This window comes from Ictalurus punctatus, chromosome 26, assembly GCF_001660625.3.
Source record: "Ictalurus punctatus breed USDA103 chromosome 26, Coco_2.0, whole genome shotgun sequence".
NCBI classification, from domain to species: domain Eukaryota; kingdom Metazoa; phylum Chordata; class Actinopteri; order Siluriformes; family Ictaluridae; genus Ictalurus; species Ictalurus punctatus.
The window spans coordinates 17,052,122-17,071,362 of record NC_030441.2 but is presented as its reverse complement, the minus strand read 5'-3'; the positions used below and the strand labels follow the sequence as shown (position 1 = coordinate 17,071,362).

Here is a 19,241-nt window from a genome sequence, read left to right as displayed (position 1 = left end):
ATATGATACCTAACAGGGTTTTTAAGGTCATTGTAGAGGTCATGGGGTCACCAAAGATCAGACCTTCTTAGGTAGTAACCATAGATGGTGTGTGTGTATATATGCGTACAACAATGGTGTCAGTTCTCCAACGTGACGAGCAGCGGGACACGTGACTTCACGTTACCACACGAACCCCAAATGCACTAGCTACTGAAAGCTATTTTAAAGCTATTAAGACGACGTTAAAAGTTATATATTGGATTATGGCCGGGATTACTGAAATGACCAATTCTGATTGGTCAGATTCATTTTCTCTGACAGCTGCAAATCACCGGCTTTTGGAAGGAGTCTCCAGTTTCGGCGCTTCGTAACCATGGTTCAGTCTTCAGGACGGAGGAGTTCAGGCTTTCCGCTTTTCTTTTTCTGGCGAACGCGACAAGCTTATTAACGTAATCATTTTTGTCTCGTTGAGTTCGGAAAAGGAAGAGGGGAAAAAAAATAAGAGGCTTGTGAGGGAACGACCGGTTATAGCGGCTAGAACTTGTCTCGTGGATGTTTCACAACAGTAAATGTAGCTATAAACGGATAAAAACTCCTCTTTAATCGTTGCTGTAGTATAAGAGGAAACCCACTCTGGGACACGGTGTGTTTGAGATGAAAGGCTCTGTGAAAGCCTACACAAATGAACACGCCTGCAACGGAGTGTTTCCCTATTAGAAAGTGTTTTCAGTAGACTCTTAATAATCCAGCACTGAAGATCCTTTTTTTAAATTTATTTTTATTTATTTTTATTAAGACTGTGTGTTACTTCTTAAACCGTTCCATAACTACATAAAATACAGACGGTCTCTTTGAAAGAGCAAGCCATCTCCGAGGACAATGGAGCTGGTTTCTCTTTAAACAAGCCGAAAGAGAATCTTAAAGAGGCTTTAAAAATAGCCCTGCCTTGTCGTGTCCTTTTTTCCCCCCGGTACTGATAAACACGGTGTTATCAGCGACCCACATGGAGCTGAAGTCACCCGAGAGCGCCGGTGAACTCGCCGTGACCCCGCTCTCCTGTCCTCTCCGCTTTACACCGAGCTTCTGCCTTTCATCAATTATTCCCCTGTAACCGGGCGGGAGGGACACCGATACGGAAATCTACGCTGGCTCTGTATCTACAGCGACACCGAGCCGCCGGGGAAGCAGAGCGGCACCAACTAATACCTGGGCAATGAGCAAATCTACAGACTCTGGGTCTCCTTACCGTCTGTAAACCTTTTCATCCAGACCTTTTGAGTGTTCGCTCTACCCAGCGGCCACCTGGGGGGTAGTCAGTTTCACTGTTGCCCTCCTACAGTGATGCCCTGTCTGAGAGAATCCTCGTACACAAGGGTTACATCCTGGATTCTCGTTATAAGCCTACTGGAGGTCTGTTTCAGGCTTCGTTCCAAACGGTATACTAAACAGTACGAGAGTAACCTGGTGTAGGCCACCAACAGGTGCAATGGATACATCTACAACCATGGTGGGGTGCTGTACAGGGTGTCCCAAAAGTCTCCATACATAGGGGACTATGTAGGCCAGATCTATGTCAGTGGATGTTGGTGGACAGCCACGAGAATGATCTCGATACGTTCTTCTTTTGTCAAAGGCATTCTTAAAAGCCTGTCTGTTAGTACGAAAAGTCTACTTAAAAGTAGTACACTAGAAAATGAGTAGCGTCTACTGAATTCTCAAATCTCATTGGTCAGAAGGTGTCGATTAGTTTCCTATAACGGTAGCCCGGAGAGTAGTTTCAAACGGTTGATATATTTTATAATAATAACCGGCGAACGTTTCTGTATGGCCATGCATATTTAACGTTGATGGAAGGAGTCTCCAGTGTCAGCACTGTGTGACGGTCAGTAGATTTGTTTCTCAGTGACGAGACACGTCTTTTTGTCCGTCTTGTTAACGTTAAGAAAGAGGGGGGGGGAAGCGTGTTCACTTCAAGTGAGAGAATAAGAGCGGGCTGGTGAGGGAATAGTGTTTATAGCTGCTGTAACGTAAGTGAGAACAGGAACTATCTTGCCTCGCTGACGTTCCGCAACATTAAACGTAACTGTAAACGGATAATAAGGACAAAAAGGATGATGTCGTTCATTAATCCATTGGAAATTGTATTCGTCGGCACGTTGCTGTCGTATAAGAGGAATAAAACACTTTGGGATGTGCTGTTATTGGAAATAATCGACTCGGGGTGGTAACAGTGACTCCACTTCGCGACAGGACACCTCACACCAACCCGTTGTCGATTATTTTCCAACAGCACGACCCCCGGCTGATTTATTTCTTATTTAATTCAATTCCCTTAAAGCAAATTAAATCTTCTTATGCATTTTTTTTTTTTGGGGGGGGGGGGGGGGGTTGTCTTTCTGGGGGAACCATTTAATGTTCCATGTAGAACCTTACAACAGAGAGGGGGTCCCAAGTAGAACCTCTTTAGGAAACTATCCAGAGAGACTTTTTTTTTTTTTTTTTGTACAAATGATGTTATTTATTTATTTATTTATAAAAAATCTGACAAATTTAGTTCAATTGAATATAAAATGGAGACGTAAACATAGTGCAAACTTTGACTCCGCCCCCTCAGCGTGAACTTTAGAACTTTACGTACGACTCGGCTCGTGCAAACTGTCACAAGTTTAAACGTGCGAGACCACGACCAGACCGCGAGAACTTAACCGTGTCCGTCACCTGTTTACGCTTAAAGTATTTCACAGTCCATCGTTCGTCTCTACACAGTATTTCTACTTAATTCTGCAAAATAGAAGGCTGCATAAGTATGCAATATGAGCCACAGCTAAGAAGTGTGTGGACGTGTGTGTGTGTGTGGGGGGGGGGATGGGTATCTGTAACTGATAGAGCTTCTAATTTGTCTGTTGTCTCTCACCTGACGATGACTGATAGCTGCAGGTATCGGGTCTCACCGCGCTGATCTAGGACCGGTCCCCGCGCCCGTACTCACCGGGATATGAAAGATGACAAACCGACCTCGGATCAGCTCTCTGACTGACGGACCTGTTCTTGAGTCCGTTCCAGTTTCCGCTCAGGTCTCTGAAAAACAAACACTGTGTTGGAAACTGTCTGTTCCCCTGTGTGTGATATTGTAGCCCCTGGATTACATTTACCTCTCTACCAACTACAGATGCCTCGCACCGATAACCTGGGCCGAGTTCACCGGTGTGGGTTTGAGTTAAGGTAAGCTGTGAGCGGAACGTCCTCCGAACAGCACTCGGGGCTTGTACAGAAATTCGCTCGGGAAGACAATCTGTACATTTGTCTGAAACTCGCGTTTAAAGATCAAGAGCACCAAAGACTTGAACGTGAAAGAGTGTGTAAAAACCAGCTATTCAACACCCCTCTGCTTTCCTCTCACGAACCTGCCGACTCGCATGTAGGAGTGATGTATTTCATGCGATCACGCTGTGCTGTTCGAGGATCTAGTTTCTTTAAATGAAGAGGACTGGAACGTCACTGGTTCAGAATAAAACACTCGGGAGTTGTGCTGTTAAAGGGGAAATAATCCGTGATGGTTTGGTGTGACGTCACCTCACAGGCGATTATTTTCCTATAACGCCGGGTCCCAAAAAGCTGTTTTATTCCTCTTCTACCGCAGCACTATAAACTTTTATCACCACACTGTCATCGTCATCACATTTTATCTTTCTAATGGTGTGGAATGTTCTTAAAACACGCAAGTTCCTGTTTTCAGTAAGGTTATAGCAGCTCTAAACGATCGGTCTCTTTCCAACCTCTCTCTCTTTTTTTTTTTTTTCCCTCACAAAGTTAATAATAATGAAAAAAAAATCACCCCAAAGCATAAACTCTTCCGTCCTGAAAATGTGGGGAAAAAATAACGTTACAGCTGGAGACTCCTTCTAAATAAACATGCACTCACATAGAAAAAAAAAAAAACACTTCAACATATCGATCGATTTTAAAGATGGGCCATGTAAGTTCCCGGGTAAGCTGTCACTATAGAAACGCTAAAGTATTAGAACAGGAGCGTTAATATAAACCTGTGGTTTAGAGCTGCTGTTATAGAAAAGTAATCAACACCTCCTGACCAATCAGAAGCTTTCATTTTCAGGATGAATTGTGTTATTCCTTACCTTCTGAAAAATCCATCCATGTTCCGTACCGCTTATCCTACACAGAGTCGCGGGGAGCCTGGATCATATCCCAGGGAACTCTGGGGATGAGGCAGGGGACGCCCTGGACGGGGTGCCAACCCGTCACAGGGTGCAATCTCGCACCCGTTCATACACTACAGACGATTTGGAAATGCCAAACAACCTACAGCGCATGTTTTTGGACTGGAGGAGGAAACCCGAGTACCCGGAGGAAACCCTTGAAGCACAGGGAGAACGTACAGGCACCGTGCACACAGCGCGGCGGCGCGATTCAAACCTCCAACCCCAGAGGTGCTTCCCGAGAAATACGATGTCAGGTTGCTGTCTGCATTTGACGCTCTCATTCTAATAAGAGTTTTAATAATCAGTTAGTTCGCACGTCATCACGGACGCTTCGGTAAAATACGAAAAGACCGATAATGATACTTTTAATAAAATCGTGATAATGAACATTATAAAATATAATCCTACACAGAGTGTGTTAGACTTGTAGGAGGTGTTTGTGCAACATTGGAACAATAAAATTTCAATAAATAATGGTACCTGACTGTACCCTTTTTTTTGTAGTTGTTTTATTTATTTATTTATATATTATATAAATTCTCACTCGAGATAAATATATAACACTTCCAACGCTAGTGTTTATACATTTTAAGTCATACAGGTGAAATGTAACGTGCTAAAGGTGCTCCCTAAATAAAGCAGCATGGAGAAGTGTAATTTATTCCTGAGAGTTTAGTGAATATACAGTATAGGCCACAGACTCATCCATTTCCTGCATGAACAGATGAGAGCTCTGTTAAAGGAGTTATGGTAAAGGAGGCACAGAAGAAAAACTTTATAGAGATTAAATTTCAGTTGTGGAAAAGGGAAAAGTCAGGCACATGGACGCAAAGCCACTGGAGCAGAAATGGATGAGTTGTTTAATGATCGGTGGCGTTTCCAGAAGAGCACACGCTCTCCACGAGCACAATTAGGAGAATTCAGGAAACATTGACTAATGATGTGGGTAATGGAGGAGGCTTTAGTACAGTGTGTGTGTGTGTGTGTGTGTAAAAGTTGGGGGATCTCCGCGCACTCAGTGTATATTTGCAGCGTGGTATCAGGTAACACTTTAATGTTTCTGATGACATCTGTAACACATCTGCTGCAGAAACAACCATTTTACTTTGTGTGTGTGTGGTAAAATGGTTCGCCAGCTTCTCCACAGTTTGCCTTTGTGTCCTCAAATAGCTAAATTAACAGACATGTAGCTTTATAGGCCATGATGAAAGACAAACGTGTGGTGGAAACCAGTCGTGTTCAGAGCAGGAGCAAAATGAAAGGCTGGAAGTTGTAACTTTTAAGCTTTGCCGCCACCTGGTGGTGAGCATTGATACTACACCAATTGCGTTCCACTTTTGACAACAAAATTAGTTTTCTTGCCGCTGAACAGTTCGGAATCATTTACGTTTACAGTGTGAAATGGTGGTTATTCTTTTGTCTTGACAAAAGTTTGAGCTCATTTCTTTCACATGTAGACAGTGAACAGAAATGTATCGCCTGTCAGGGGATTTTTACCGAAGCCCTAAGCGGCCATGCGTTATTAATTGTTTTATTAATTGGTTTCTGTCGTTTTCTCGTGATCTCGACATAAGGAAAAGCTGATTTTTTCACCATGTAATTTTATCCTGAGAAAGTCTGGCGCTTTGTGAATGGGACTGGTGTTACATGCATCTTCGCCATCATAAATGTAATAATTCCCCGCTGTATCTCTACACTCGGTACGTTTACATGGACAACGATAATCCGATATGAACGCGATTAAGACGATACTCTGATTAAGAAACTAGCATGTAAACAGCGTTTATTGATAACCTTAATCCGAAATGGAATTAAGGCGTGTGGAGTGTTCATGTTTTAGTCGCATTATGGACGTGCGTTACTGACACGTACACACCTTCATCACACTATTAACGTCGTGTGGGAGTTTTCACCGCATTTTACGACAGGACACGTACACACACGGCCGTGCTCAATCGTTTTATGGCAAACAGGAGAGCACGGCTGCGTCCCAAACCGCGTACTTACCTGCTATATAGTAGGAGAAATATATGTATATCAGCTACTATATAGTAGGTAAGTACGCGGTTTGGGACGCAGCCCACGGCTTCAAGCGGTCGTCTATTAGCACGTACAGCATGACAAATAATTAACCGCACTCGAAGCGTTCGTAAAATTAAAAATAAAAACACCCAAAACTGTATACGGTACCATAATGAAGACGAACTGTATGTCGATATGTGAAATTCTGGAGGGACGTCGGACGGCGTGGCGCAGGGACGTAATGACGTGTGCTGTAAATCCAGCTATGTTCTATATAGGAACATAGGAGTATTCTAAACGCAACTCATGTAAACACCTTAATCAGAATACTGTCTTATTCAGAATAAGGTCGATAATTAGATTACTGCTGTCCATGTAAACGTAGGCATTAAGAGAGAAGGATGTGTGTCCCCTTCTCAAGTGTCGGATACTAATGTGGAAGTCGTCGATCCCGCAGGAATGACGTGTTTTTTTAGGCCACCACAGGAGTTAGCATCACCCCGGTTCCCTCGACAAAAAGCCAGTAGGATTTTTCTATTGGCTTTTGGATTATTGCCAAAAATACACTCTTTGACCAACAAAAGCTTATGATTCTTACATGTTCCGTTCATTAAGATAAGATTAGTAGATGTAGGCTGTAATAGATGAGATTTCCTTTTCGGCGTGATGACGTTTAATGTCCCCGACAACATTTAGCCACTTCTTAGCAACCGTCTTTTTCCAAGACACGTAAAAGCTTATCCTGAGTGAGGTATTACTGATGTATTTTATGGCGCAGTATAAAACGTGAACGTGTCTTCACCTCATTTTAGTTATTTAACCAAAAAATCCATTCCAAAACCCCATCGACTTCGGGACGATGGTTGTCCTGTACACAGGAAGATTCGAAGACCACGAGAAAACAACTTTCGTTACGTCGAGATCACGTGAAAATTAAGCCGTGATCACGAGAAAACAACAGAAAAAAAAAACTAATAATGCATGGCCGCTTAGGGCTTCCGTAGATTTTAAGGAAGACGTTGGAAATTGAAGACTCATCCGACGTTAAACCATCTTTAAAAGGTAAACTACTGTACATTATTACCACGTGGTTTGAGACATGGCTACAGAAAGACTATGGATTTTTCCTGAAGTGTGAGAATTCACACTAATAAGAAGAGAATAATAAGGGGGGAATTATTTTACCTGCTTCTATACAAAATTTCCATAAACACTAAACGTTTTGAAGTGGTTCTGCTGCCCCCGTGTGGTAAACCATCAGCACTGCATCGTGCGCACCTACAGAGGCTTATCAGAGGGGAAAAAAACCTTCTTTCTATACATCTTAATATGGATATATATTAAATTGTGTACTATTGTGCACTCCTTGTGACTGTTGTTGTACCTCACCTTATATTTTTACATGGTAATCCGAGTACAGTGCACCTTTAAAAGTACATTCAATTCAGATCCTGAAGGCGGAGCTTCGTGAACATGGGCAGGAATCATTCTCATGGCGAACCCAGCTAACTGGTAGAGACCTAGGGTGCGTCTCAATCAGCTGCCTAGTTCAGAAGTCGCGGCACCGATCAGCGAGTCGGCCATTTTAAGTGCCGCCTCGATCAATCGCAAAATCCTTCTGGAATGTTCGCTCCCTAAAAATCCCACAATGCACCACAAAAACCAAGGAGCATCGCTGCTCATCATGTTTCCTTACTGGAAATGACCTCCCTTTTTTTTTTTTTTAAGCCCCTCAGCACGATTACCCACGTTAGAGGTTTTTAACGTTACGTGTGGCGAGACAGGGCCCTTACCAGAGCCCCGACTCGTGTACACGAGGAATTCATTTAACTAGCTTTTAGAGTAATACTTTAAAGGTACATTTTAAATACATAAAAAGGTACCGCCCAAGTAACAAGCTGCACTTCAGTACCTCTCCTCTGAGAGTGTGTAGCGTCTGATTTTTACAGGATCCAGATCCGCCCCTTCGGCGATAATCGCTCCTAGAAAATAAAAACGAAGCAGGCAGTTTTACGAGGTTCAAATGTTTTATTTCTCATAGTCATGAGTGGCATTTCAATGGTTTCCACAGCATATGACGCAGCATGCAGAGACGAAGAGGCCCAAAACGAACAAACAAAAAATAATTTCAACAAAAATCCTAAGACTGAAATGTTGTATTCTCAACACAACCCCATAATCCCCCCCAAATCCCCCCCCCACCCCCCCAAAACCCATCACCATCGTACGAGGTAACAAACTGACCAATCCCCAACATAGTTCTAGAAAGCACTGAATCAAAAGCAAAGAAGCACTAACTGTATCACATGTAAATAACAAAAGTCTGTACAAAACAATTCATCCAAATCAGGAGCCGGAAAAAAAAAAATAAAACCCCAACAAAACCCGAAACACAAGACCCAGTTTCCACAGCACGCCGCTTCCACAGGGCCGGAGTAAAGCTTTGTTTAATGTGACACTGATTTTTCTGATTATTATATTCATCTGGTGATTATAAGAAGTATGGATACATGATGTAGTGGAGTAAGTTCGTCATTTCCATATTTAAAACATTTACCAAAAAAAGTTTGGCAACATCCATATATTTATATGCAACTGTCATTCATATATCAATTCTTACCATTCATTATGTAAACAAGAGGATTGGTTTTCTTAAAAATGTTTTTATTTTAATTCCCCCCCCCCAAAAAGTCGGACCTACATGCACGGAGAAAAGAAAGACACCCGCCCGTTTCATGCAAAGCACATCACCAGACCCTTAAGGGTCTTTTTATTTTGGGGAAAACGCAGGTCGTGCAGCGCGTGGTTTAGAAAAAAGAAAACAAACAAACGACAACAACAAAAAAACAACCAGCAGACGTGCATGTGAGAGAGCGAGAGAAAGATTAGAGAGAGCGAGAGAGAGGAGTGTGGGAGAGAGAGAGAGAGAGAGAGAGAGAGAGGGGAGAGAGAGGAGTGTGGGAGAGAGAGAGAGGAGAGTTGGTGAGAGAGAGAGAGGGGAGAGAGAGGAGTGTGGGGGAGAGAGAGAGAGAGAGAGAGAGAGAGAGAGAGGGGAGAGAGAGGAGTGTGGGGGAGAGAGAGAGAGAGAGAGAGAGAGGGGAGAGAGAGGAGTGTTGGAGAGAGGGAGAGAGAAAAAGAGAGGGGAGTGTGGGAGAGAGAGAGAGAGAGGGGAGAGAGAGAGAGGGGGGAGAGAGGAGAGAGGGAGAGAGAGAGAGAGATAGGGGAGAGAGAGAGAGGGGGGAGAGAGGAGAGTTGGAGAGAGAGAGAGAAAGAGGGGAGAGAGAGAGGAGTGTGGGAGAGAGAGAGGAGTGTGGGAGAGAGAGAGAGGAGTGTGGGAGAGAGAGAGGAGTGTGGGAGAGAGAGAGGGGAGAGAAAGAGAGGGGAGAGAGAGAGGGGAGAGAGAGAGGGGAGAGAGAGAGAGGGGAGAGCACACACATCCTGGTGGTTATCTAGAAGGCGACTCAGGCTATAATCACTAAAAAAAAGAAGAAGAAAAACAAAGTGATGAGCGGAGCTAATGCTAACGCTAACGGATTTCCTGCCAGTGCTCTGCAGAAACCTGGTAACTCGAATGGTCGCGTCTCAGTTTGTTTTTCCAGCATGGGAGGCTCTGGACTATTTATCATAGTGACTCCAGACTGCAGTTAATAATGTCGAAACGGATCTTTAAAAAAGTCTCAAATCACATACTTGTGGTCTAAACAAATGTGTCAGTTTTCATAACCGGATTAAAACAAACAAACAGACACGTAGCGCAGGAACTCTTTCGGGTTAACTAGCTACCATCCGGTAGGTCCAGTGTGGTGACTGAGGCCACGCCCCCTGATGCAGTGGAAACCACGTCGGATGAGCAGACTTCAGTACAACCAGACGAATAAAGCCTGGATTCCTGACTCAATTCATCTGCGATCTGTTTGCGTGTCTGTGAAGCCTCTTGTTGTTAAGGTTTTTTCCTTTGTCCCGCCCCCTTCGTTGGAGGGGCGGAGTTACGAGCCTAACGGCGTGAGTGAACCGTGTCTGATACACAAGCACGCACCACGCAGACGTTCTCGATGAGTGCGTCCCACGTACAAACCGACTGAAAGTATGTTTGTTTTGTAGTCACGGTGTGTGATTTGAGCCTTTTTTTATTTATTTATTTTTTAAACACTCGGCCAGAATGAAAACTTCCTGCTGAAAATGTCTACAAGTACAAACTCTGCACCTCGACATCCGTCCTCCATCACTAAACGGTCCTCCGACACCGCGACACGAGCGCCGCTGTGTACTAGTGTAACACACGGGTTAGTATGCAAGCGTGTGGTTTCGAAACGCAGCCGGGGTTTCTCCTTCTTCCGCTGAAGAGAAAGTCCGAGCGGAGGCTTCACGTGGCTGGAAACGAACAGGCGCGAGTGAACGAAACGTGAACTCGCACTCGCTCGGCTCGGCCACGGCGGTCGATACGGGACGCCAACGGGCTGGACCTCTCGACCCCGGTCCGTCCGCTCGAATACGCGGACACAAACGCTCGCGTTGCGGCGCCGCCCGCAGTCACGTCGCAAAACCTCGCCCGGTTCCGTTTCTCGAAAACGCGAGACCCACCGGACCTCCGCGCCTTCTCCGATGCCTGACGCGACCTTCGTTTTCTTCCGTTTATCGATGAATGAAAAATACGCAACAGCGTTCACAAGCACGCAGGTGGCACCGTTCCAGCCCGTGTGTGTTCGTGTGTCTCACGATTTAACGGCAAAAAAAAAAAATGTTGGAATCGCTATCGATTTATCAGAAACGTTAAAGATGATAAATATCCCGTGAAAGTAAACCGCACGTCTGTGTACGTGTGACGTTCTGCGTTATTTTAACCTACCGTGGATATCGGAAAAGCAAGGACCATATTTGAATACCGTAACAATATAAACATCGCTCACACACACACGCACGCACGGGCTCTCTCTCTCACACACACACACGCTCGTCCTATTACAAAACCTTACAGCTTCCTATCGTTGCGTGTTATCTGGAGCGGGCGTGGGGGAGAAACGGAGTGGGGGAGGGATGGTTTTAAACCGGTTCGTGGATTCCGTGCACAGCCGATGGCCAGAGAATGACTTTCATACGTTCCCGCTCACATCGATTCGGATTTCTGTTCGGAATACAATCACGCATATTCGGTTTTGATTGGCACTTCATGCTCTTATCTGCGCGCTGCGATGAAAAAAAAAAAAAAATAAAAATAATAACACGTCGTGTTGTGTATCAAGCGACTGGACGAACTCCTTGTACACCTACGTGCTCATTAAGAATAAAAACACACGACTGAAATAAATATTTTTTTAAAAAATGTCCCCCCTTCAAAAATGAAAAAGAAACAAACAATACCTCTCACACACACACACACACACGCGTGCACACACACTTTCCCCCATTCTCCACCAAACTGAAATGCTTGCCCAGTGTCCGAAAGCCGTTTCTCCTGCTATATCCTACACGTCGCTAGGAAACAAACAAACAAACAAACAAACAAACAAACAAACAAAAAGATCGTCGTCGTGCTCGATAGCACTTCCGATGATTGGACGTGAAGAAAAAAAAAAAAAGGTGTGGGGAGGGGGAGGGGGAGTGGAGGGGAGGGGGCGTGGTCACAAAACAAAATACTTCTGTGTAAGTAGAAAGAGGAGCGAGAGTGAAGAGGAGCGCTTATAGCTGGACACTGCGAGCTGATTCTCAGGTATGGAGGAGAACGCAGAGAATCGGAGAGAGGAACAGAACGAGAGGGGGAAGAGGAAGAGAGAGAGAGAGAGAGAGAGAGAGAGAGAGAGGAGTTTGGTGAAAGGGGGTCGTCCGTCCGTTCACACATCCACCACCATCTTTTTGTGAATGTCTAAACCGCCGACCACCTGGAAGACACAGGAGGACATCGGGGTCAGGAGACTTTAAACTCTCTTCAACAAATGAGCCTTTAATTAACACACACACACACACACACACACACACACACACACACACACACACACACAAAAAAAAAACACACTACTATAACGGTATCTGATCAGTCGTGGCTCTTCTGACGACTGGAGTAAAGAGGCGAGCTGAGACACTGGTGCAGAGCAACAGACGGCCAATCAGACGGTAACCTTCAGGATTCTAACGCTTGTGGCTAGAAAAGTGTACACCAGACATCAGGTGCTCTGGGCTGAGCGTCCGAGGCAGAAGTACGGAATTAAACACGTGACGCGGACTTCAAATGAACAGAACTCTTAGTTAACGGTTTTCTAAGCTTCGTTTGCGATGATGATGGTTTATAAATGTGCTGCCAGAGGTTTAATCGACATTTTTAAACGTTTCGTTTACTCTCCGCAGGTTTACGCTCGGCATTCTGGCACAAACCTCTCGTGTGGGCGGGGCATAAGAGCGATTTACTCTCGTTGGCTGGTGAGATTTGGACGGACAGCGCCCTGACCTGGAAGTAGACACTTCGGCGGTGTGGGATTTGGCGAGCGTTCCGGATGCGGTTCTCTGTATAGTTCCAGTGTTTGTACTTTCTAGTGGAAATGAATGACGGACTTACTCGGCGTGTTAGATCGTAATTAATATTTGAGGTTTGCGTAGTCTCATATGGACTATTATTTCGAGGTGAGCTCTCGGGAGCGGCGTCATCCTCCTCCTCCTCCACTGGACACTCGAGCTGTCGATCCAAATCTCGCTAGCCAATGACAATAAAGCGCTTTTAAGCCCCGCCCACACGTGAGGTAAACTTGCGGAGCGTAAACGAACACAGATGTCAGCCAGACGTTCTGGAACCATCTCCGCTAGATACAGATGTTCATTTTCAGCCGAAGCACGAGTCTATCATGTATATCAACTTTGTAAAAGAAGACCGACCCTGATATGCAAGTAAAACCTAAAGGAGTGCTCCAGACACTTCTTCTCAGCCCTCATAAAGGACTTGATCGTGATCAAACCCCTCTGTTCCCGAGTAAACCCCCAAGAACCTCGTCACTCACCGCACAGAACTCCTCGAAGGATATCCTGCCGTCTCCGTCCTTGTCCGCGTTGATGATGGTCTTGTCGACGATCTGCTGCAGCTGCGTGTCCTTCAGATTGTTGCCCACCATCATCTTGAGCACCTGGAAGAGCTCGCCGTTGGATATGTAGCCGTCCTTGTCCATGTCGTAGATCCGGAACGCGACTGCACGGAAAAAGAAGACGAGAACATCTTTTTCCCTCTTTCCACTACGTATGCGGACACCTGACCGTCACGCTCGTATCGGGTTCTTCCACAAACCTTGACACACACACACAGTTGTACAGAACGTCTCTGTATGCTGTAGCATCACAATTTCCCTTCACTGGAGCTAAGAAGCCCGAACGTGTTCCAGCACGACCGGTGCACAAAGCGAGCTCCGTGAAGACACGGTCTGAAGACAAGGCTGGACCGGAAGAACTCGAGTGTCCTGACCTCAACCCCACTGGACAACACTGGGATGAACTGGAACTCCGACTGCACCCCAAACCTCCTCGCCTCACATCAATACCTGACCTCCGTAATGCTCTTGTGGAATGTGTGAATGAACACCAATCCCCACAGCCACGCCCCAAAATCTAGTGGGAAGCCTTCCCAGTAGAGTGGAGCGCATAACAACAGCAAACGGGGAATAAATCACGAATGGGGCGTCCAACAAACAGATAGGCGTGATGGTCGGGTGTCCACATACTTTTGACCATACAGCGTATGAGCTCTTTTACTAACTATATTTAGCCTTGACGGGGAAATTATACGCTAAAGTTTCCCACAACGACTAAACGCTCAATTAAACATGATCCTGAAGATTTGGTTTTTGTACTATAACACGTACATCTCTACAGTGTGTGGAAAAACAACAACAACAACAACAACATAAATAAGTTGTTTGACTCACAGCGCAGTTTCTGCTCCTTGTCACCTTTGACGCTAAACTGAGACACGCCCTCGATGAACTCTGTAAAGAGAAACCAAGAGAGGAAGGAAGAAAGCAGGTGAGCCGAGGTGATTAAAAACAAACAAACAAACAAACAAACAAACAAACGCGGATTTTTAAATGATCGACTGACGAGCAGTCCCTCGGGGATTTCGCACTTTTGTGATCGATCGCGTAAACCAACAACGTAAAAATCAAGCAAACGCCGCAATACCAGGAGGAGCTTGCGATTTTTCAAAACGACCTCAAATTTTCCGCAGACCGGGTACGGCTAAAAAGTCTCGTTTACCAACAAACATCACTGCGAAAGAGCGTGCCAAACTATTTCGTGCCATTGCGATTTCAAGTAGTTTTCAGCGGAAAAAGAAAACGCGCAAAAAACGCAATACAAAAAAAAAAAAAAAAGATGAAGCAAAAATAAATAAATAAATAAATAAAATCGAGCATTTTTTGCCACAACAATCACAAAACCCCCCCCCCAGCGAAATCCTGTACGGACTGAATGATTACTTGAGGGGGAGGGGGCGGGGCTTACAGGGGGCCGGTTAATACCGGAGAGTACAAAACACCTACGTAAGCATCAACTCTCAATCTTTCCACATTCGTATGTCGATTTGCTAAATGTGTTGCTTTTATCTGCGGGAGGAGAAAAACAGGATTATCTGGACGCAGTTTCGAGGAATAAATTGCAGCAGCGTACTCCGGAGTTAAAATGCGTCAACGTCGCGGGTCTGCAGCATTAATAGTGTTTATATTAAGTGTACGTGGTTATATATCTGTGAAAGTCAGACAAGCAATTCTGCACGCAGCGCTGTATGGCGGACAGAAGTGGCGCCGCCATGTGGCTTCAGTAGTGTATTACATCCTACACAAAAACGCAGGACTATGGCGGTTATCCACCCGAACGTTCACGATCGAATTACATCGACTAACCTGCAGCCCGAAAAACAACAGGTCATCTAATCAGGTGTACCAATTGTATTTAGCGAAGACATGAATGAAACAAAACAAACAAAAAAACACACTAATAATTCTGAGCTCACCTTTAAAGTCCACCTCGCCGTTGCCATCCGTGTCGAATATGTCGATGACTCGTTGGACCAGCGGGTTCTGCTGGAGCTCGGGCAACGACATGAACTCTTCCACGCTCAGAGATCCCGAGTTATCCAGGTCGAGTTTCTTAAACCGCTTGCCTAGTCTCTTAATCTCATCAGCGTCGACTGAACAGAGAGAGATTCAAAGGGACAAGTAGAGACGCACAACGGTGAAAACACAAACGCTTCAGCTTGCACAGAGATGACCTTAAATACACTAGGCGTGCCGTATGGGGAATATCGGGAGTCTCAAAGTCTCCTATCGGGTTTAGAGAGCAACGTGGCTACATTATGTACGCGTGATTAAAAGCATCCACACAGAAACACCTACTCGTATACATACACCTACACCTGCGCGCTGCTCTTATTACAGCCAGATACGCTTCGGTTTCATCAGCGCGAGTTATAGTGTCACTCTCACACACACACACACACACACACACACACACACACAGGCCTCTTATTCATCATCGCAAAAATAATCATTCTGAACTGAAGAGACATCGAGAATACCTGATGGATTTAAAAAAAAAAACAACACTTCACAAAACAGAAGAGACTTCAGTAGCTAATTCAAGTAAAACAAACCAGACCATAACCACAAGAACCTAAAGAACCACTTACACACACACACACACACACACACACACACACACACACACACACACACACACACACACACACACACACACACAGAGAGAGAGAGCGAGGTTCTCTCAGGCCTAATCTTACCAGCTTCCCGCCTGGTAGTAGCAGCCATGTCTGCAGAAACCGAGCACATTACTAGCCTAAAGCTGAAACTGAGTCCCCGCCCCCACAACAAGCCTGTTAAGCTCCCACACATGTGAGGTGAGATGGATGGACACACACACACACACACACACACCTTTAGTAGTCAGTACAGTCATATGTTTGACTGTCTCCCAACGACACGCGCGAACCAACGAGAGCGGAGAGATTTTTTCCTGCGATATCCCAGGGTCCAAGAATCAGGGGGTCGGAGGTCAGGATTTGTGCGTTCGATCTGAACGTGAAGGCGAGAGGTGACTCGCTGCGTAAGGCTCCGCAAGTGTTCTATTGTAGTGGCAGAGGTGTGATGACTGACGGCTCGATAACGACCGAGAACAGCGATTCAGTGAGATCGGTCATTATATCTGAAGTCTAGAACACTTTCCCTATCGGTCCGGGTCGCAGAAATCACCCCGTGCGTCTGTTTATTTGCGTTTGCTTGTACGCGTAAGAGCTCTGGCTCATCCGACGGGCTTGTGAGATGGTGTGAAACGACCGTAAACCATCGCATCATCCATATAATCGCTCGTGGATCTGGAGCGACGTGCTGTAGGGTGCGGAAGGGGGAAGCAGGAGGAGGCTCGGGAATGCTTGCAGAACGGAAGCGGATAGATAAAACGCTCATTATGAAATGTAAGGAATTCGGTCCGTACAGGATTAGTTGGTGAGCGCGGCGGCCGAAAACGCTCGGTTCACGCTGTTCGTGTTTTGCGCGTGAAGGCGTGCGCGGTTCTTCCGGCTCGACGGCCATCTATCGGTAAGTCCTGATACTATCGTCGATCCTCTCCATCCTCCTCTGTTCTCTGCTCCGTTTCTTACCGTACTACCACGTGTTATACGAGCAAGAAATCTTGTCGGTGTACTCCCAGGTCAGAGGTTCCTTCTCCTTAACGCACACGCACTCGAAACAAATCGCCGCATATGACCATGTCCCGTCTAAAGCCCTGTCTGAAGGAACAATCCGGCTCGTAAAGTAAGCAGAAGCTCAGAGGATCGTATATCGAGCCTATCGGACAGGACGTCCCTCGTGGTATGTGGCAGGTCACTGATGGTGATGCGGCAGTTGAAAGCGTCACTCAGCACACACCCCACATCCACATCGCGCCGTGATCCCAGGGCTCTCTCACTGGGAAGCTGCTATCTGGTCTGGCACAAACTTCAGCTCAGCCTGTCTATTTCAAAACAAGGGAAGCTCTAGAGCAAACCAACGGTCCCTGAACGCAAAACTGGCAATAACTGGAGGTGAGGTTTCCAAACACATTCTTCATCATTTACTGCCCTTTCAGGTTACAGTCCGTGTTGAGGATGTTCTCCTTGTGTGGGGGGGATAAAAGACGACTCCTTTTTTTTTTTTTTTTTTTTTTAAATAAGTTCTCCACAAAATTTTGATTAAACAAACGAAATCTCTGACCCGGGAAAAATGACTATCGGAACGTAACAGGTTCCGAAGCTGCGCCCGAGGTGGCGTTTTAACCGGAATCAGAGCTCCAAAGTCGGCTAAAATGCCCGGCCTCGTTCTTGCGCGCCGTGGAGCGCGGCAACGTGGGGCTAGTGTCTTTCGAAATCTACTGAAGAAGTCTGTTCAATGATTATAATGTAGTCGTGTAACCATATCACGCATGTCGGTCAGGTTCTGGAGCTATTCCATCAGTCACTTCACAACTGCAGACGATTCCTGGTAATGGCCCGAGGCCCTCCAAGAAAGACAGTGACCGTGTGACTCTATAGGCTGCGCGTACAGTTGGGCCCCCTGGTGTCCAAACAGTGTAACTGCAGTAGATGAATAATTAATAGAACGTCGAATTAGACGATTTCATGCGTCACGTTTGCGCATCTTCACACCCCTACTATTTGATACTAAAGAGGCACTCGCATAAACTCCCCAGTCAACATCAGTCCTTCTCAAACAACAGCAGCTTTCTGGGTGTGTCTGTGTTTATGAGAGTAAAGCGGAGTGTATATATTACAAATACATCCAAATAAAGGTCTCATTATGTGTGCAGGCAGGTGATCGCGTGTGTGTGTGTGTGTGTGTGTGTGTGTGTGTGTTAATGACGGTAAAGCTATCTGTATATAGTACCGTAAGAGTATCCAAACAGAGGTCTCATTATGTGTGTGTGTGTGTGTGTGTGTGTCTTTATTTGAAAAAGCTATATGCAAAAATAAAGGTCTACATGTGAGTGTGTGCATGTGAGTGTGTGTGAGCAGGTTTGTTTGTTTGAGTGGGTGTATGTGGGTGTGTGTCTACTAAATAGTAGTGTGTGTGTGTGTGTGTACAAGGTCTGTCTTCATAGGTGTTAACGTAGCGCTACAAAATAAAGGTCTGTGTGTGTGCAATACATAAATATCCAGACAGGTCCTTAAGATCTCTTTGTGTGTGTGTGTGTGTGTGTGTGTGTGTGTGTGTTCTGTCAACCCTGCAGTAGTTTTGGAGCCATCACACACTCCAGTGCCGAACCAGCTCCTCAGAACAAACCTCCCTAACTCTAGAAATCTATAAACGTGCGTGCGTATAAACCCGGCGTCAGACGGACGTGGTGAGGTGTGATCTCGTCTGTATATTTAGTTCTTGTACATTTCGGCGTGTAGCCTGCTTCGCTCACTCTACGTCCCGTGAACTGGGCCCCCTGGTGTCCAAACAGTGGACTGACCCCAATGCCGCTCACGCCGCCTGATATCAGGAAAACGGCTCCGGCTGCACCACACCGTGATCAGAACAGGACACGTTTAATTATACCTTCATAAACACGTGTACGTTCCAGGAAGTCCAGTAAACACACGCCCCCCTCAGACACCTCAGAACATTAATATTCATGCCTATTCATTATTTTATAAAGTAAAGCCGAGTGACGAGACGATAAATCATCAACACGATATCTGTTTTTATTACAGTTTTTAAAAATTTCTTTATATTTACAAACACATTGTCTGGAATAAAAAAAAAAAAAAAAGTTTCTCTTTTCCAGTGTTAAAATATTGTACTTTTAAACTTTAATCTTATTACTTCAAATTTTTGTTTTTTTTAAAATACCGCACTTTTTTTTTGCGTTAAATCGTAATATTTTCTACTTAATCTTTAAAATGGTAAGATTTAAATAATGGTTTCTCGTTTTCAGCGTCACTTTATCTTTACAATTGTCAAATCATTTGTTTAAGTACAAAAGTTCAACATTAAACACGGCAAAAGTGGGATTTTA

General features: G+C 45.2%; 1 protein-coding gene across 1 annotated transcript in view; it reads right to left on the bottom strand.

The window, feature by feature from the left end:
• Window positions 1-8,902: 8,902 nt before the first annotated feature.
• The window catches only part of ppp3r1b (protein phosphatase 3 (formerly 2B), regulatory s1ubunit B, alpha isoform, b), a 20,533-nt gene continuing 10,194 nt past the window's right edge, over window positions 8,903-19,241 (bottom strand). Inside the window, exons 3-6 of the mRNA XM_017457223.3 lie at window positions 15,205-15,381; window positions 14,123-14,182; window positions 13,208-13,392; window positions 8,903-12,100 (exon numbers count right to left, since the gene is read on the bottom strand). Coding sequence (XP_017312712.1) covers window positions 12,053-12,100; window positions 13,208-13,392; window positions 14,123-14,182; window positions 15,205-15,381 — 470 coding nt within the window. The 3' untranslated portion in view covers window positions 8,903-12,052. The remainder of the gene's footprint in view (window positions 12,101-13,207; window positions 13,393-14,122; window positions 14,183-15,204; window positions 15,382-19,241) is intronic.